This window comes from Phocoena phocoena, chromosome 21, assembly GCF_963924675.1.
Source record: "Phocoena phocoena chromosome 21, mPhoPho1.1, whole genome shotgun sequence".
Taxonomy (NCBI): Eukaryota; Metazoa; Chordata; class Mammalia; order Artiodactyla; family Phocoenidae; genus Phocoena; species Phocoena phocoena.
The window spans coordinates 15,023,042-15,037,404 of record NC_089239.1 but is presented as its reverse complement, the minus strand read 5'-3'; the positions used below and the strand labels follow the sequence as shown (position 1 = coordinate 15,037,404).

The 14,363-nt window shown below is 42.3% G+C and overlaps 1 protein-coding gene across 1 annotated transcript in view; it reads right to left on the bottom strand.

Annotated features, from left to right (window-relative positions):
* Window positions 1-14,363, bottom strand: part of PRAG1 (PEAK1 related, kinase-activating pseudokinase 1) — a 42,683-nt gene that overhangs the window by 9,244 nt on the left and 19,076 nt on the right. The window contains exon 3 of the mRNA XM_065900044.1: window positions 10,075-10,232. Coding sequence (XP_065756116.1) covers window positions 10,075-10,232 — 158 coding nt within the window. The remainder of the gene's footprint in view (window positions 1-10,074; window positions 10,233-14,363) is intronic.

Below are 14,363 nucleotides of genomic sequence, written 5' to 3'. Positions count from 1 at the left end.
TTTAGCTACAGTATAATTCCTCCTTTTTAGGGTATAATTCTCTGAGTTTTGACTAATGTCCTGATGGCCTGGGGGACAGTGCAGGCCCACAGACATTTCAGAAGACAGAGAATGTGATTTCATGAGAAGAAACAGATTTCAAGGGAAAGCGAGTGGTTCCCAGGCCCCACAGTTCCCAGAGGTGCACGTGGATATTGATGTGATTTGGGGAAAGTTCCATCACTGCCTCAGGCCTCCGCAGAGCATGGGGACCTTCAGAAATGTCACAGACTGTCAGATAAGGGCGAAGACTGGACTTACTCTTTATATCAATGTATGAAATGGAGAGTTCACAATGAAACAAGAGTTCAGGTAAAAAATATATAAGAAAAGGTACTGACATCAGAGACAAGAAAGGGCCAATTGAAAATAATACTCATTTCTTTCATTCTAAGAACTGACTCAAAGATGTATCCAATATTTTAATAACAGTTTTTAAGGGGATTAAAAAAAACCCAAAACATTAACTGTATCCATACATTATAAAATACATCCTATTATCCTGAAGGTTAAAATGTGAAAGAAACACGGGTCTCAGATTCAAGGAAATAGGCAGTTATGATGTGCGCCCCTCATTTAGTTGACTGTGCATGTAGCCCAAGGGCGGGGCACACAGTGCCTCTCTGGACCCCCTCCCACCTCAGCAGGACGACCAAGATGCAAGACGTACAACAAATACAGAGGCCGGAGGCAAGTGGAGGAAGGCCCCAAAGGAAGCAAACTGTCTGTTAGTTTTGTGTCACTTCACTCAGAGGCACATGGCCTTCGCAGGGCTGCTTCTGAACAGGTAACAGCTGTCTCTGCTTGAGTCCCTCTCTGCTTTCTCCAGCCAAAGAGGGACAGAATGGGCTGGCACCAAGCCTCTCCCATCAACACGGGGGCCTCCTTACATGGGAGTGCTCCACCGGCAGGAGGGAGCCGGGTGGATGACCATGTCCTCAGGCGCCGATGTCCGTGCCTCAGCCCCATTGACCAGCATCAGTAAGTGACAGCAGGGGCCTCCTGCACAGTACAAGCTCCAGCGCAAAGTCCCCAGGAGGACAGAGTTGGTAAACGCAGCTAGTTGAACACAGGAGCTGGGAACCAGGTTTGTGCAAAGAGATGCATTATCAACACGCAGAAGATAAGGGTTGGGGAGGGGGCAGGCAGAGCGTGATCGGAATCCCGGTCAACGCTTTACTCAGCGCCTCCAGTCTCCCTGTCCAGACAGGGACAGCCTGCCTATGGTCAGGACTCCTGGGTCCCCCGTCCAACCGGCCGGGGAGGTTTTTGACAAATCAGTTTCATGGCTAGTCCCCTCCTTAAGCCTTATGCTTATTCCCACCCCTTTCTTTGGTTTGTCTTCCTGGGCTTCCCCCTACAGCTCTCCTTGACGCTTTTAACACATCCCTTTCTGCCTCTGGTCTGATCTGAGGGCGCACAGCGGGATGAACCCTGATGTAAGCTGTCAATCTTACTCGGCTGAATTTCCTCATTTAAAAACGGACCGGGAAGCTTCCCTGGTGGCGCAGTGGTTGAGGGTCCGTCTGCCGATGCAGGGGACACAGGTTCGTGCCCTGGTCTGGGAGGATCCCACATGCCGCGGAGTGGCTGGGCCCGTGAGCCATGGTCGCTGAACCTGCGCGTCCAGAGCCTGTGCTCCGCGACAGGAGAGGCCACAGCAGGGAGAGGCCCACGTACCGCAAAAAAACAAAAACAAAAACTGACCGGATTGCATCCCTGCGAAGGCTCCTTCCAGCACTAATAGTCTATAATTTCAGCCATTCTCTCCATTTTCAACAACTCCTCATGTGCATTTTGTCTCAAAGCTGCCCCTGAAATAAAATACCTCTAGGCAGATGGTTATCTTGCTTCCACTGTTCCTCTATCTCTAGTTCCCACAAGCTGCTGCTGGAAAACTTTTCAATCTTTAAGGATAGCAGGAATCTTAAAAAAAAAAAAAAAAAAAAAAAAAAATATAGATATATATATATATATATCGGTAACACTTCTCATTCCCTAGATTACCCAAGAAAACCAAGAGGTTGTGCTTTAGCACAGAAAATAACGCGTGTGTTCAGGCAGTTGGAAGGAAGTGATTTTCTCCTTTGCCCTGTGTGTGTTCTCTTGCTTTCTTGTGGGAACTGTGAGTGCGTGGCTTTGATCAGGTCTATATCCCATAACCATTTAGCTAAGTAGGGGCAGGAGTACTGGGTATTAGAAGGAGGTGCGGGTTCAGGGATTAGCATGTGGACTGGTTCATTTTTCTTTATTTCTTAGATGTTAGGTGTTTCTCACCTAACAATCACTGCCTAAAGCACACAGTAATCAGAGGACGGCACTGCACAGGAAGGCTCCCAGCCATGCACTTCCCCAGAGGTTGTAAAGGACTGCATTACACAGACCTCATCTGGTGAAGTGAGCCTCATCTGAAATGTGCACTTCCTCTGTATAACTGGGCATTACATACACATATTGTGATTTTTGCATTTAAAAAAAAATCTCCTACTTAGGTAACAGGTACACCATCTTCTGACCATTCTCCAGATGTGGACCCGCACCAGGCAAAAAGACCATAATTCACTCTGATCGCCCCCAGGCACCCCAGGACCATATAACATCTCAGCCGTTAATATTCTTGGCTGTTAATATTTGGAGGGAGATGTCTACGTGTAGCCCTTCTCGATGAAACCGATTTCTCCAGCATGAGACAAGCAGTTAGCTGTCTTCTGCGGGACCAGAGAGCCCCCCAGAAGACCCACTCTGGTTCTGTCGTGTTGTTGGCTCTCGCATGGGGCACCTCCTCACAGACACAGCTTATCCCGGTTCTATGCCGTTGTTAGATCACCCTGTTTCCAAATTCTGGCTTACAATTAAGGGTGTAAAAAGGATATGAATGGAAAAATACTTTGCTGGGAAGTCTGCCTACATCATAGTTACATAATTAGTGTTTTTTTTTTTTTTTAATGACTTTTGAGTCCTAATTGGGCCAGAGAGCTACAAATCCCATTTCCTAAGTTTTCCTTCCAATTTCCAATTCTGCATATCAAGCCTGCAGCCGGCTATAGAGCAGAACACCTCTGCATCTCCTTAGTGCCTGTGCTTCAGAGAAGAGAAAAAGGTTTTCTAGAGAACTTCCTAGAGAAGTTTTCTAGGAAAAAACTACACATCACATTTGGTGCACTGGGTGGGATCTTAAAACGATGGAGAGGAAAGTATACCAGTTTGGTGCCATTATATTTATAAAGCAGGGAAGAGAAAGCAGGATTTCAACGGTGGGGAAAAAAAAGGCTCAACTCCTATGCAGAAATGCAGGCCAAAAATTCAAACCCAGCATTGTGAGGTTTTCTGATTATAGAGCCCTCTCTTCTGGCTGGGTTTTAATAGGTACTTTCACTGTTCTCTATAGCCAAAATGAGAGCTGGGCTTCAGGAGGAAGTGGTCAGTCCAGTTTTGAACCGTATAAATGAGCCCGTGTGGCTTGCTTGGCGCCCGGCTCTGCCTCCTGACGGCAGCTGGGCCAGAACAAATGTGGGGACAAAGGGCAGGGTCCCAGCTAAGAGTCCCCCAGCTCCAAACTTCAGCTTTGGTGTCTGACGATTCTCCAACTTAAAGGAAAGGAAAGCAAATTGAATTTTCTTTTGTTCGAAACACTGAGTGTTCTGTGGATCGTTTTTAAAAATGAGGATAAGAGATTTGGCTGGAAACGGCTGTATAGATTAATCCATTCATTCACTCAGTATTTCTTGAGCACCTACAAAATGCAAGGCAGAGGGAACAAAGCAGATGGAGAAAACCTCGCCCACACCCTGTGGCCTGGTTCAATCCCTTCATGTTCAAGGTGAGAAAATTAAAGCCATCTGTGTAGGCCAGGGTCACACAGGAAGTGGCAGTCTTACAGGTTTTGGCCAAAACCCTCTTCCCACCCCCAGAAGACGTGAAGAGTGGTGGCAGAGGGGATGTTCTAGCCTCACAGAGAGGAATTTTTTCCTCCAAAGGAAAACTTGGTCAGAATAAACTCTAATTTTTTTTTTAAAGGAAGGCACATAGTATTCCTTCAAGAGGAACCCTTGCTTTTCCAAGAAGGTAAACGTGGTCTGAAAATGGAAGCATAGTATTAGCATTTTACAATTGGATGGAAAATGTGGCATTTGTGAGAAGTCTCTCCAGACCAGTTAATCATCCCAAGAAACAGTGATCCAGATGGGTAGGCAATTGACATGCAAAACAGGAGAAGCACTGTCTCAGTTTGGAAAACAGGCTCGTGGAAAATACTGCGTGTCTACAGCCCATGTGTGGTTCCAGAATCATGATCTTTCCCCTGTTGTAACAAAATCATTATGGGTTTTCTTCCAAATGAACAGTAAAATTAAGTTAGTTCAAGGCACTTTCACATGCTGTTGACAGAAGCATAAACTGACATTTTTAGAGGTTAATTTGGTAACATCTGTTTAAAAATGCATATACATTTTGACATATCGATTCTACTTCTAGTAATTTATCTTACAGATATGCTCACCAAATTATCTTGGTGTACGTCATAGGATCTTCCTGCAGACTTGTAATGAAAGTAACCTAAACATGCATTGACAAGAGAAGGGTTTAACCAATTTATACAATGAAAAAAATATACAGCATGAAAAAAATGAGGTAGACCTAGAGGTTCTGATTTGAAGGACTTCAAGATACATTAAGTACAAAAATGTGTAGAACTGAAGTTTATATTTAAAATATGGATACGAATTTCTGGGATGATATAGAAAAAAATGTTCCAAATGAGGGGTGGAGCTGGGAGTCTGAAGACTCTGACTTTTCACTTTATATCTTTCTCCATTGTTTGGATTTTTATCATAGACATGTATTGACTTCATTGAAGTAATAATATATTTTTTAAAATTTAGCTCAAACTAAAATGAAGCTTCACTTTAGAGATATTGTGAGGGCTCAGGCCACAGACAATCTTAAAAATGCGTATTTTTTCCTTTAGGATAACTTCTCCATCCTTCAGTAACACATCTCCCAGAATAGAACCGGTGACTCAGTCTGTCTCCGTCGGGGATGGGAGGGTATACTGTGTTAGAGCAAAACATCAGTGTAATATATTAGACTGAACCCATCAATTTAGGATCAAGTGCTCTAATAAGCCTGCTTAATTGTCAGAAAGCACGCTATTTTTGGCTAGAGAGTTTTAGATGCCTTTTTCAGGACCACCTTTCTTTTTTCTTTTTTTTTTTGGCTGCGATGTGCGGCTTGTGGGATCTCAGTCCCCTGACCAGGGATTGAACCTGGGCCACGGCAATGAAAGCCTGGAATCCTAACCACTAGGCCACCAGGGAACTCCCAGGACCACCTTTTTAAAAATACTATTTCTTCTTCTTTTTTTTTTTAACATCTTTATTGGAGCATAATTGCTGTACAATGGTGTGTTAGTTTCTGCTTTATAACAAAGAGAATCAGCTATACATATACCTATATCTCCATATCTCCTCCCTCTTGTGTTCTCCCTCCCACCCTCCGTATCCCACCCCTCTAGGTGGTCACAAAGCAGGGAGCTGATCTCCCTGTGTTATGCGGCTGCTTCCCATTAGCTAACTATTTTACATTTGGTAGTGTATATAAGTCCACGCCACTCTCTCACTTCGTCCCAGCTTATCCTCCCCCTTCCCCATGTCCTCAAGTTCATTCACTACGTCTGCATTCCTGTCCTGCCCTTAAGTTCTTCAGAACCTTTTTTTTTTTTTTAGATTCCATATATATACGTGTTAGCATACGGTATTTGTTTTTCTCTTTCTGACTTACTTTACTCTGTATGACAGACTCTAGGTCCATCCACCTCACTACAAATAACTCAATTTCGTTTCTTTTCATGGCTGAGTAATATTCCATTGTATATATGTGCCACATCTTCTTTATCCATTCATCTGTCGATGGACACTTAGGTTGCTTCCATGTCCTGGCTATTGTAAATAGAGCTGCAGTGAACACTGTGGTACATGACTCTTTTAAAAATACTATTTCTTCTTAGAGTCTCAGGTAACAGCCTGAGTGGGTGAGCAAGGGCTCAGTGAGGGTCAGGCTGTCACTCATTCTGACTGACGTCTTTGTGTACTATCTCCCCACCCTTCCCTGGCCCCTTCCTGGCTGACTTTTCCCCATAGCACTTACTGCCATCTGACACACTGGCTACTTTAGTCCCTTATCTTCCTCATTGCCCATCTCTCCCCACTAGAATGTGAGCTCCACGAAAGGAAGGGACAGGGCATTTTTTGGTCACTGCTGTATCTTCAGCATCTAAAACTGTATCCAGCCCATAGTTTGTATTCAACAAATATCTATCAAACCAATGACTGAATTAATGTCTATATTTCAAAAATCTTCTTGGCATTATTGTTGAGAAACACAAGCTGACTACTGTCAAGATATTTAATTAACTTTCTGTGTTTCTGGTTTGCCAGTTACAAAAAAAATCAGAACACAAACACTGCCTTGGTGCATAGCTTCATGGGAGTTTGTAAGTATATTCACTACTGTATAGTTATTTAGACCTCTCATCTATCACTTCTGCCCATATTTTCAGTTCAACACAGCACTCATCTCCTTCGGGAAGAGGGGAACCTGGCATCTATGATGTTCGTTTAACTGTGGAACTCAGTTGTAATGTTATCCTAAATCAAAAGGGAAAATGATCTTAATGCAATTATGAGGTCTGCATATTTAAAAGTAACCATTTAAAAGCACAAGAGTCTTCTGGTGACCATTTCTGCTGATCATTACCCCCACGCCCATCCATCCATCCACTACAGAGGACCTTACCCTTGGCAGCGTTCATGGATCTGTCCTAATGCATGCAGTTTGTCCCTCCCCAACCAAGCATAAACCCGACAACTGCTTAGATGGATTTTTCCTTTCACCGAGTTGACCCACTGTTCAATGGAACTGCCCACATGGACAAATGGGATAACAGATGTGCTTGGAGAAGTATGGAATGTGATACAAGCACAAAGAGCTGACATTAACACTGATATAAAATATTTTGTCAACGAAAAGTTTAGACACACTCGTTTTTAAAATGCAACCAAGTTATAGCTTTCGATTATGTTTATTTTACTTAGAAAATTTAAAACTATATTTGGGGGGACCACAAAACCTGAATGGTAGAAAACTAATTTTCACCATTAACCCTGATGAGCTTCCAAGAAGTTTACACAAACTACTACTATGCTATACCCCGGAATGACTTTGTCCTTAACTCCCCCAGGCCCGCCCATACCACAGACGCACAAAGTCCACGAAATGCATTGTTTTCGTTACTGAATTCTTACTGACAAAAATCAATGTATAGTTGAATGGTCTCTTTTGACTTAATATATAATATTAAAGAGGTGGACGCTACATTCTTGACCTAACTCTACCTCTCCTATTTGGATTCCCTCGCTCAGCTTTGGCGCTAGATGCCGAATAGTAACAAAAGGCACGATGGGTCAATATTTCAGCTACGAGGTAAAAGTGAGTAAGGATTCACAGGAGGGAAAGCTAATTGTTCAGTAATAGATTAAAGCCAGCTGTCTTGGCTACTGATGAGCGGTTGAATGAAGGGTTTCTTACATTTTAGGACCTGCGGTTCTGGACATTCTCCAGCTTAATGTTTAAGAGACACAGAAAAGGAAAAAAAGAGAGAGAGAGAATGTGGTCTCTTGCCAGTTTCAAAGCATGGTTCTGGGTACAGAGCCAGAAGTAGGAGCAGCAGATAGAAACTGCTTTGCTCTGAGAAGCCAGAGTCCGGTAAGAAGGTATATATACCTTTTTGTTGATCTTCTAGGAATCTAAATTTCGAGGTGCATTTCCACTGAATAACTCGTTCATGATAAAGGACTAACCATGAAAATATATTCTTTTTTAAAAATTGAAGTACAGTTGAGTTACAATGTGATTTCAGTGTCAGGCGTACGAGAAAATATGTTCATTTTAATTCGAAAATGACTGAGTTAGGTGTCACCATCGTACTCATAAACCCTCAAGTGGCTCCCTATTTCCAAACTCCACAAACTGGTTTTGAGAGCTTTGTACAATCCAGCCCCCAGCCTCCCACCACCTCATGTCCCACTGCCCCTCATTTGCTTCCACTGAAGTGCGTTGGGCTGGTCTGACCCTTTCCCCATGTGCACCGCTAACCCTGTGCCTTCTCTCCTCTTGAATCGTTTCCTTAACCTGCAAAGACCCCTCCTCCTCCCTCTACCTTCTCAATTTTAACCACTCTGGAGACAAGAGCTGAAGTCCCATGTCCTCAAAAAGTCTTCTCTGGGACTTTCTTGGCAGTGGAGTGGTTAAGACTCCACGCTTCCACTGCAGGGCCGCGGGTTCAATCCCTGGTCAGGGAACTAAGATCCCGCATGTCTTAGGCACGGTCCAAAAGAAAAAAAAGGAAAAAGCCTTCCCTGAACCCTACATCAGCACTTATTGATTTCTCTCTCTCTGGAAGCTTTCATAAGCACTCCTGTTCTGAGCAGCCCAATTTCCTAGCTTAACCCATCCACCCACATGTCACGTATTTTAATCTTACCTTCCTGGCTAGACCGTGTAAGAGCCCTGAGAGCAAACATCATGATCTGCTGGTTCTGAGAAGCAAAGTGCTGGGGCAATTAAGTCCAGTTCTCACCAACACCAGCTGGCAAGTGGAGGATGAAAGACCCCTCCCTCAGAATTGCTCACAATCCCAAGATAGCAGGCCAGGGCTGACCAGCACAGGGACTAACGGTTCACGTGCACAGCCCAGCTTTCGATGGCATAAGGTGCCTTGTAGAATTTCTGCACAATGGAATGGGAAAAGGAAAAAGATAGAAACCCAGGAAAACCTGCAGAGAAAGAAAATCCTCTTTTGCCACGTCCCACCCAAATCAAGGCTAAGATATTTCCTGTTTTGAAGTCAGAGCTGTCAGAAGTTTCCCATCAGAACACACCACAGGCTGACGTACAACATATGCTTTTGTCTTAGCAGTGCTAATCTTTTAGATAGAAAAATGTTGGTGACAGTAAACTCACAATGGAACCCTCTACTCCAAAAATGCCTACTGAGAGGAAATACTTCCTTAGGACTGAGAAAGACAGTCATGCTAGCACACGTCCAAACCTAACATGCTAGGGCAAGTCAATGAGAAATGCAGGAGAGGACACACATACACAAGTGTTAAAGGGTGAAGGTTTTAATACTATCCATCACAACTACAGGAAAGCAAGAGTTCTTTTTTTTAGGAATACAGTTGTCCTTCATTATCTGCGGGGAATTGGTTCCAGGAATCACCTCAGCTACCAAAATTCGTGGATGCTCAAGTCCCTTATATAAAAGGGCGGAGTACCGTCGGCCCTCTGTATCCGCGGGCTCTGCATCCGCGGATTTAATCAACAGAGGTTGGAAGTTCTTTGAATCTGCGAATTCGGAGCCTGAGAATACCAAGGGCCGACTGTACACCCAGTCAGGACTTAGCCACATATTATGCCTTAAAGCTTAATCCAGAAAGTGGGATGGATGGTGGTCTAATGAAGCCTGCATGCTTTAATTCAACACACACTTATGTAAACACCTGCTGTGTGTCCAAGGAAGTGTGTGCATATGTGTGTGTGTGTGTGTGTGTGTGTGTGTGTGCCCATGAAAGAATGAGAGAGCCAGAGGGTGGAGGAGGGGGAATTTGTGGTTGGCATGCACCCAATCCCCTGTAAACTAATCCTGAGGACAGAAGTGGAACGCAGACCTATACACAGATGTCTCATTACCCAAGGAATCAGGAGTCTTTCGATATGCTTCCAACTTCAGCCTCCTCCCACCTTGCTGCCATGCGGATGCGCTGTGTGTAACTGGAGAGGGAGATATGGGATGAGGCACCTTGTCATAAATTCAATAGGGAATAAATGTCAACTGCTCCTTGGTAGAGTCTACTTCACAGGGAAAGTGGGACCAAGACAGTAGGTCTCGCTCGGCGCTTCCGAATCTAGGCAATTAACCCAGGCTGGCCTTCCAGACTCAGGGAATCTAAGCCTCTCCATCAAGGTCAAGTCTGTTACCTCCGTCGCTGCAGGTCCTGGAGTCGGAGGCCAGGCTGTCCGTGGAGCCCGTGGTGAAGCTGACGTGGACGCCCCTGAAGGATGGGCTAAGGCTCTCAGCAGAGCCCTGGCTCACCTTCTCCAAATCAGAGCTGCTCTTGTTCATTTTTAAAAGGTGCCTGGAAAATGTAGAGACAAATGATAGAAGTAATTAATTTGGTTTCTATTCAAAAACCAGCTGATGGATTATGAACTTACTATGCTCCTGAAGCCTGATCAGTGCCAGTAAGTTTTAAAAAAACAATTTGGGGAAGAGAGAACAGGGACTCTTCTGAAACCTTACGCACATGAATGGCAGGAGATTTCTCAAGCATGGTTAAGGAGAAGTGAGTCTATTAAATTTAGAAAAGCACCAAAATCATGATTTGGGAGGAACTGCCTTCATATTCTGGCCCTGTCTGCCAAAACATTTACGTCATCTACTATATCCTATGTAACATCTCTACAAAGAAAAATTAAACATCATCATACAAGCCAATGTATAGAGATACACAGAGATTGGGTAGGTTTTGCAAGATCAGAGGACAGGGGAATTGCAAATTCAGACCAAAAACAAGAGATTTCTTTTGTGCCTGATACTCTCTTGACATAGCTTCAAAGGGTCTAGCTTATTCCTTGGACTTAAGGTCAATTTTAACCAGACATCTAGTGCAATGTTTAGATGGAACCATGTTAACATAACCCTTATTCCAGAACTATGGAATGAATCTGCCCTTAGGCTTTCTATGAAATCTTTGATTGAATCTCTAAGATAGCATGACCGATACATCAGGGACAGGAATACCAAGTTCAAGAAAAAAGAACTCGCCTTGGAGAAAACAGTTCCATTATTAAGTAGAAGGTTTAGCTTATTGATTTCTCTTTCCCTCTTTCCAAGGACTACATGAATATTCACTCTGACCTGACATTTTCCCCACGCAGCGGGACAGACCACAATCAATCCAGCCCTTTCCCTGTTGGTGGTAACCCAGATTTGTCTGAACTGATATTTCCTGATTACATGCCTGCTCCCACTATGGCAGATCTATATCTCAATATCTGCTGTAGGAAATACACAATACAGTATCGATTTGGCATCAGAACTGCCTCATTTAATGCACATGACCTTACAGCCAAGAATGTATCGATCATTCTCTGTGTTCAATATTGCACAGCCCTGTACTGGTCCTCACAGGCACTGGAATCCCTTGTTCATTAACAGAAAAGTTTAGAGAAAGTTCGTTCCCATGAAATGTGCTCCCTAGAAACATGTCTGTCTCCCCACCTCCAACCCTTAGAACCAGATTAAAAAACGTTTTAAAGCTGTTACACCTAAGTGTGACAGTGATGGCAAGGTTACAACTAATACTCTTCTTTATATTTCAATGTCACTGTAGGGACTGTGGGGATATCAAATCTTTTGGAAGTGCTACGGCAGTATATTATCTTTATTTTACCCTCTGGCAAAATATAATCATAGAAAGTTTCATAAAATATTTTTATCCTCATCAAATCCATCAATAATGGCTTTTGCAGATGAAGCCAAGATATGAAGCTGTGAATAACGACAAGTCCTCAGTCTAGGAAAAAAGCCAGATCTACGGCAATCCAACTACGCTGCCCTCTTCAAAGTGGCCCCTGGAGTCTCTTGGTTTTCAGGCTCAGAAAGCTGCCAAGGGAGAAATTCCAGCACCATAGCTGCTGAGCTGGTGCAGAAAAACACTAGATGAAATGTATATAAATAGATGAAACTAAGAAATACATAAATGTGTGTATGTATGAGTATATACAGATACACACATGCACACACACATAATTATTTAGTATAACAGTCAAGTATTAAAAGAAAGAAAAATGCGCAGTGCCGGATGAAAAGGGAACAATGATTTTCGAATGACTAGTAGTGAATGAATGGCCAGGTCAATTTCATGAGCCAAGGCAGTTTACCAACTAGCAGTTTATTTTAATAAGAACAGACCAGAAAAAAATATGAAAATATAGAGTGAGGATTTGTGAAACTTTGTTTTGTGGAATTTTTGTTTCGTGTGTGTTGGATCACAATATTAAATATATTTCTTTGAAATATATTTTAAAAACCTGGTTCAAAAAAGGTTAAATAGGGATAGACAAACTTTTCCTTAAAGGCCAGATGGTAAATATTTTAGGCTCACAGATCATATAGTCTCTGTTGCAAGTATCAACTCCGCTGTTGTAGCAGGAAAGCAGCCATTATATGTAAACAAATGGGTACGTTTTCTAGTAATACTTTATTCACAGACATAGATGGCTGGCCTGTGGGTGGTGGATTACTGACTCCTGATCTATTGATAGAACAGCCTTATTCAACAGAAGTATAATGCAAGTCATATATCTATACATGTATATATATATATAATATAAAAAATTTTAGTAGCCAAATTATAGATGAAATTTTAATAATGTATTTTATTTCACAAAATGCATAAAAATATTGTCATTTCAACATGCAATGAATATAACATTATTAAGGAGATATTTTGTATATTTTTTTCATTCTAAGTCTTCAAAATCTGGTATGTATTTTATATTTACAGCACATTGCAGTTTAGGCTCACCACATTTTAACTAGTGGCTACTGCACTGTACAGGGCAGATCTAGAGAAACTCATGTATGGACAAGACTGTTCACAGTGCTACTAACAGCAAAAACAAAATCATAAACAGTCCAATGTCCATCAATAAAGGAGTGGATACCCTGTGGTATAGTCTTGTAATGGAATACCACATAGCATTCAAAAATAAATAAACTTGATTTTAAGGTACCAGTATGAAAATTATTCTTAAAATGCTGAATATTAAAAGTAGATTGCAAAAGGCTCATGTAAAGTATGATACCATTTATATACAATTTAAAAACACATAATGATGCTATGTATTCTTTATATATTACATATATGTGGTAAAATGGAAATAACGTCATCAACTTCAAGATAGTGATGACTCTGGGTAGCAAGGGGAAATTGAAATGGAAATTGGATGGACAGGGATCTTCCACTGTACCTGCAATATTTTATTTTAAAAAATCCAAAACAGGTAACAAAATGTTAATATTTGAAAAATCTTAGGGGGACACATGAAAGTGAGTTAAATTATTCTTTGAACTTCATCGTATGCTTGAAATACTTGATAAGTTGAAAATGAACATAGAAATGTTCATTTCTAGAAAGAAGGAAAGAAAATCACTAGGGCCTGAATGAGTCCAGGATGGCCATTCCTGTTGACCTGTTGCTGAGCCTCTGAAAGGCAAGGAACACAGAGATGACCCAGTGAGATTTCCATCAGTCCCCATGGGACAGACAGGCTCTATGAGGATTGGTTCCACCACAGAATAGCCTCATGGATGGAAAAAGTTATTTCTCAGTCCTAACAACTCGCCTGAGACTGTGGGTGTTAGTTTTTCTGCCTCTAGTCACTATGAGAAGTCATAGCTGTGAAGCCCACCGAGTGAATGTAGACAAAATCAGATTCCTGTGGCTGCAGGATAAATTGTGTGTGTGTGTGTGTGTGTGTGTGTGTGTGTGTGTGTGTGTGTGTGTGTAAGTGGGAAGTCTCCAAATGCAGACTTTGGTCAATCTTAGTACAAGCCACAGTGGAATTTTCATGTTTCCATGGCTTTTGGGGATATTACTACTGTTTCTCTACCAAAAAAGCTCAGGAAGCCCAGGTTCCCGCCCAGTAACAAAAACCCAATAGGCAGTTGGGATGCTTAGATGTAAATCTAAGGAGGAAAGGGGTGACCCCTTCTCTTAAATCTGTCATATGAACTGCATCAAATATCTTCCACCTTGGAAACCTGTATGATCTGCTGTCTTAGAGAATTGCCACTTTAATTATTGAATGAACAAAAACACACCAGATTTGAAAATGAAAGGGGAAGCTGGCCATCAAAGCAGACTGACAATCACATTGTCTTTGTATCTCCAGTCTGTGTGTGCAATAGATTTCTTAAGAATCCCTGCAAAAGCCTTAACATTCCGAAGGTGACTTTTCTGAGCCCTAATGGATTGTTCTGTCAGATGCAAGGCCAAGGTCAATCCGAATGTACTCAGCAACACATAACAAGACTACACTTATTCTAAAGGCACTTTTCCCTCACTAACGACAGTTTGATTTGCCTTTCATAAAACCAGTGCAAACCATCTATAAGATGAACTGATGTCATGTGGTTTAAGGAAGTGGCTTCATGGGCCCAAACCACATACTCTAGTCTTTCCTCTCTGGGTGGCAAATAA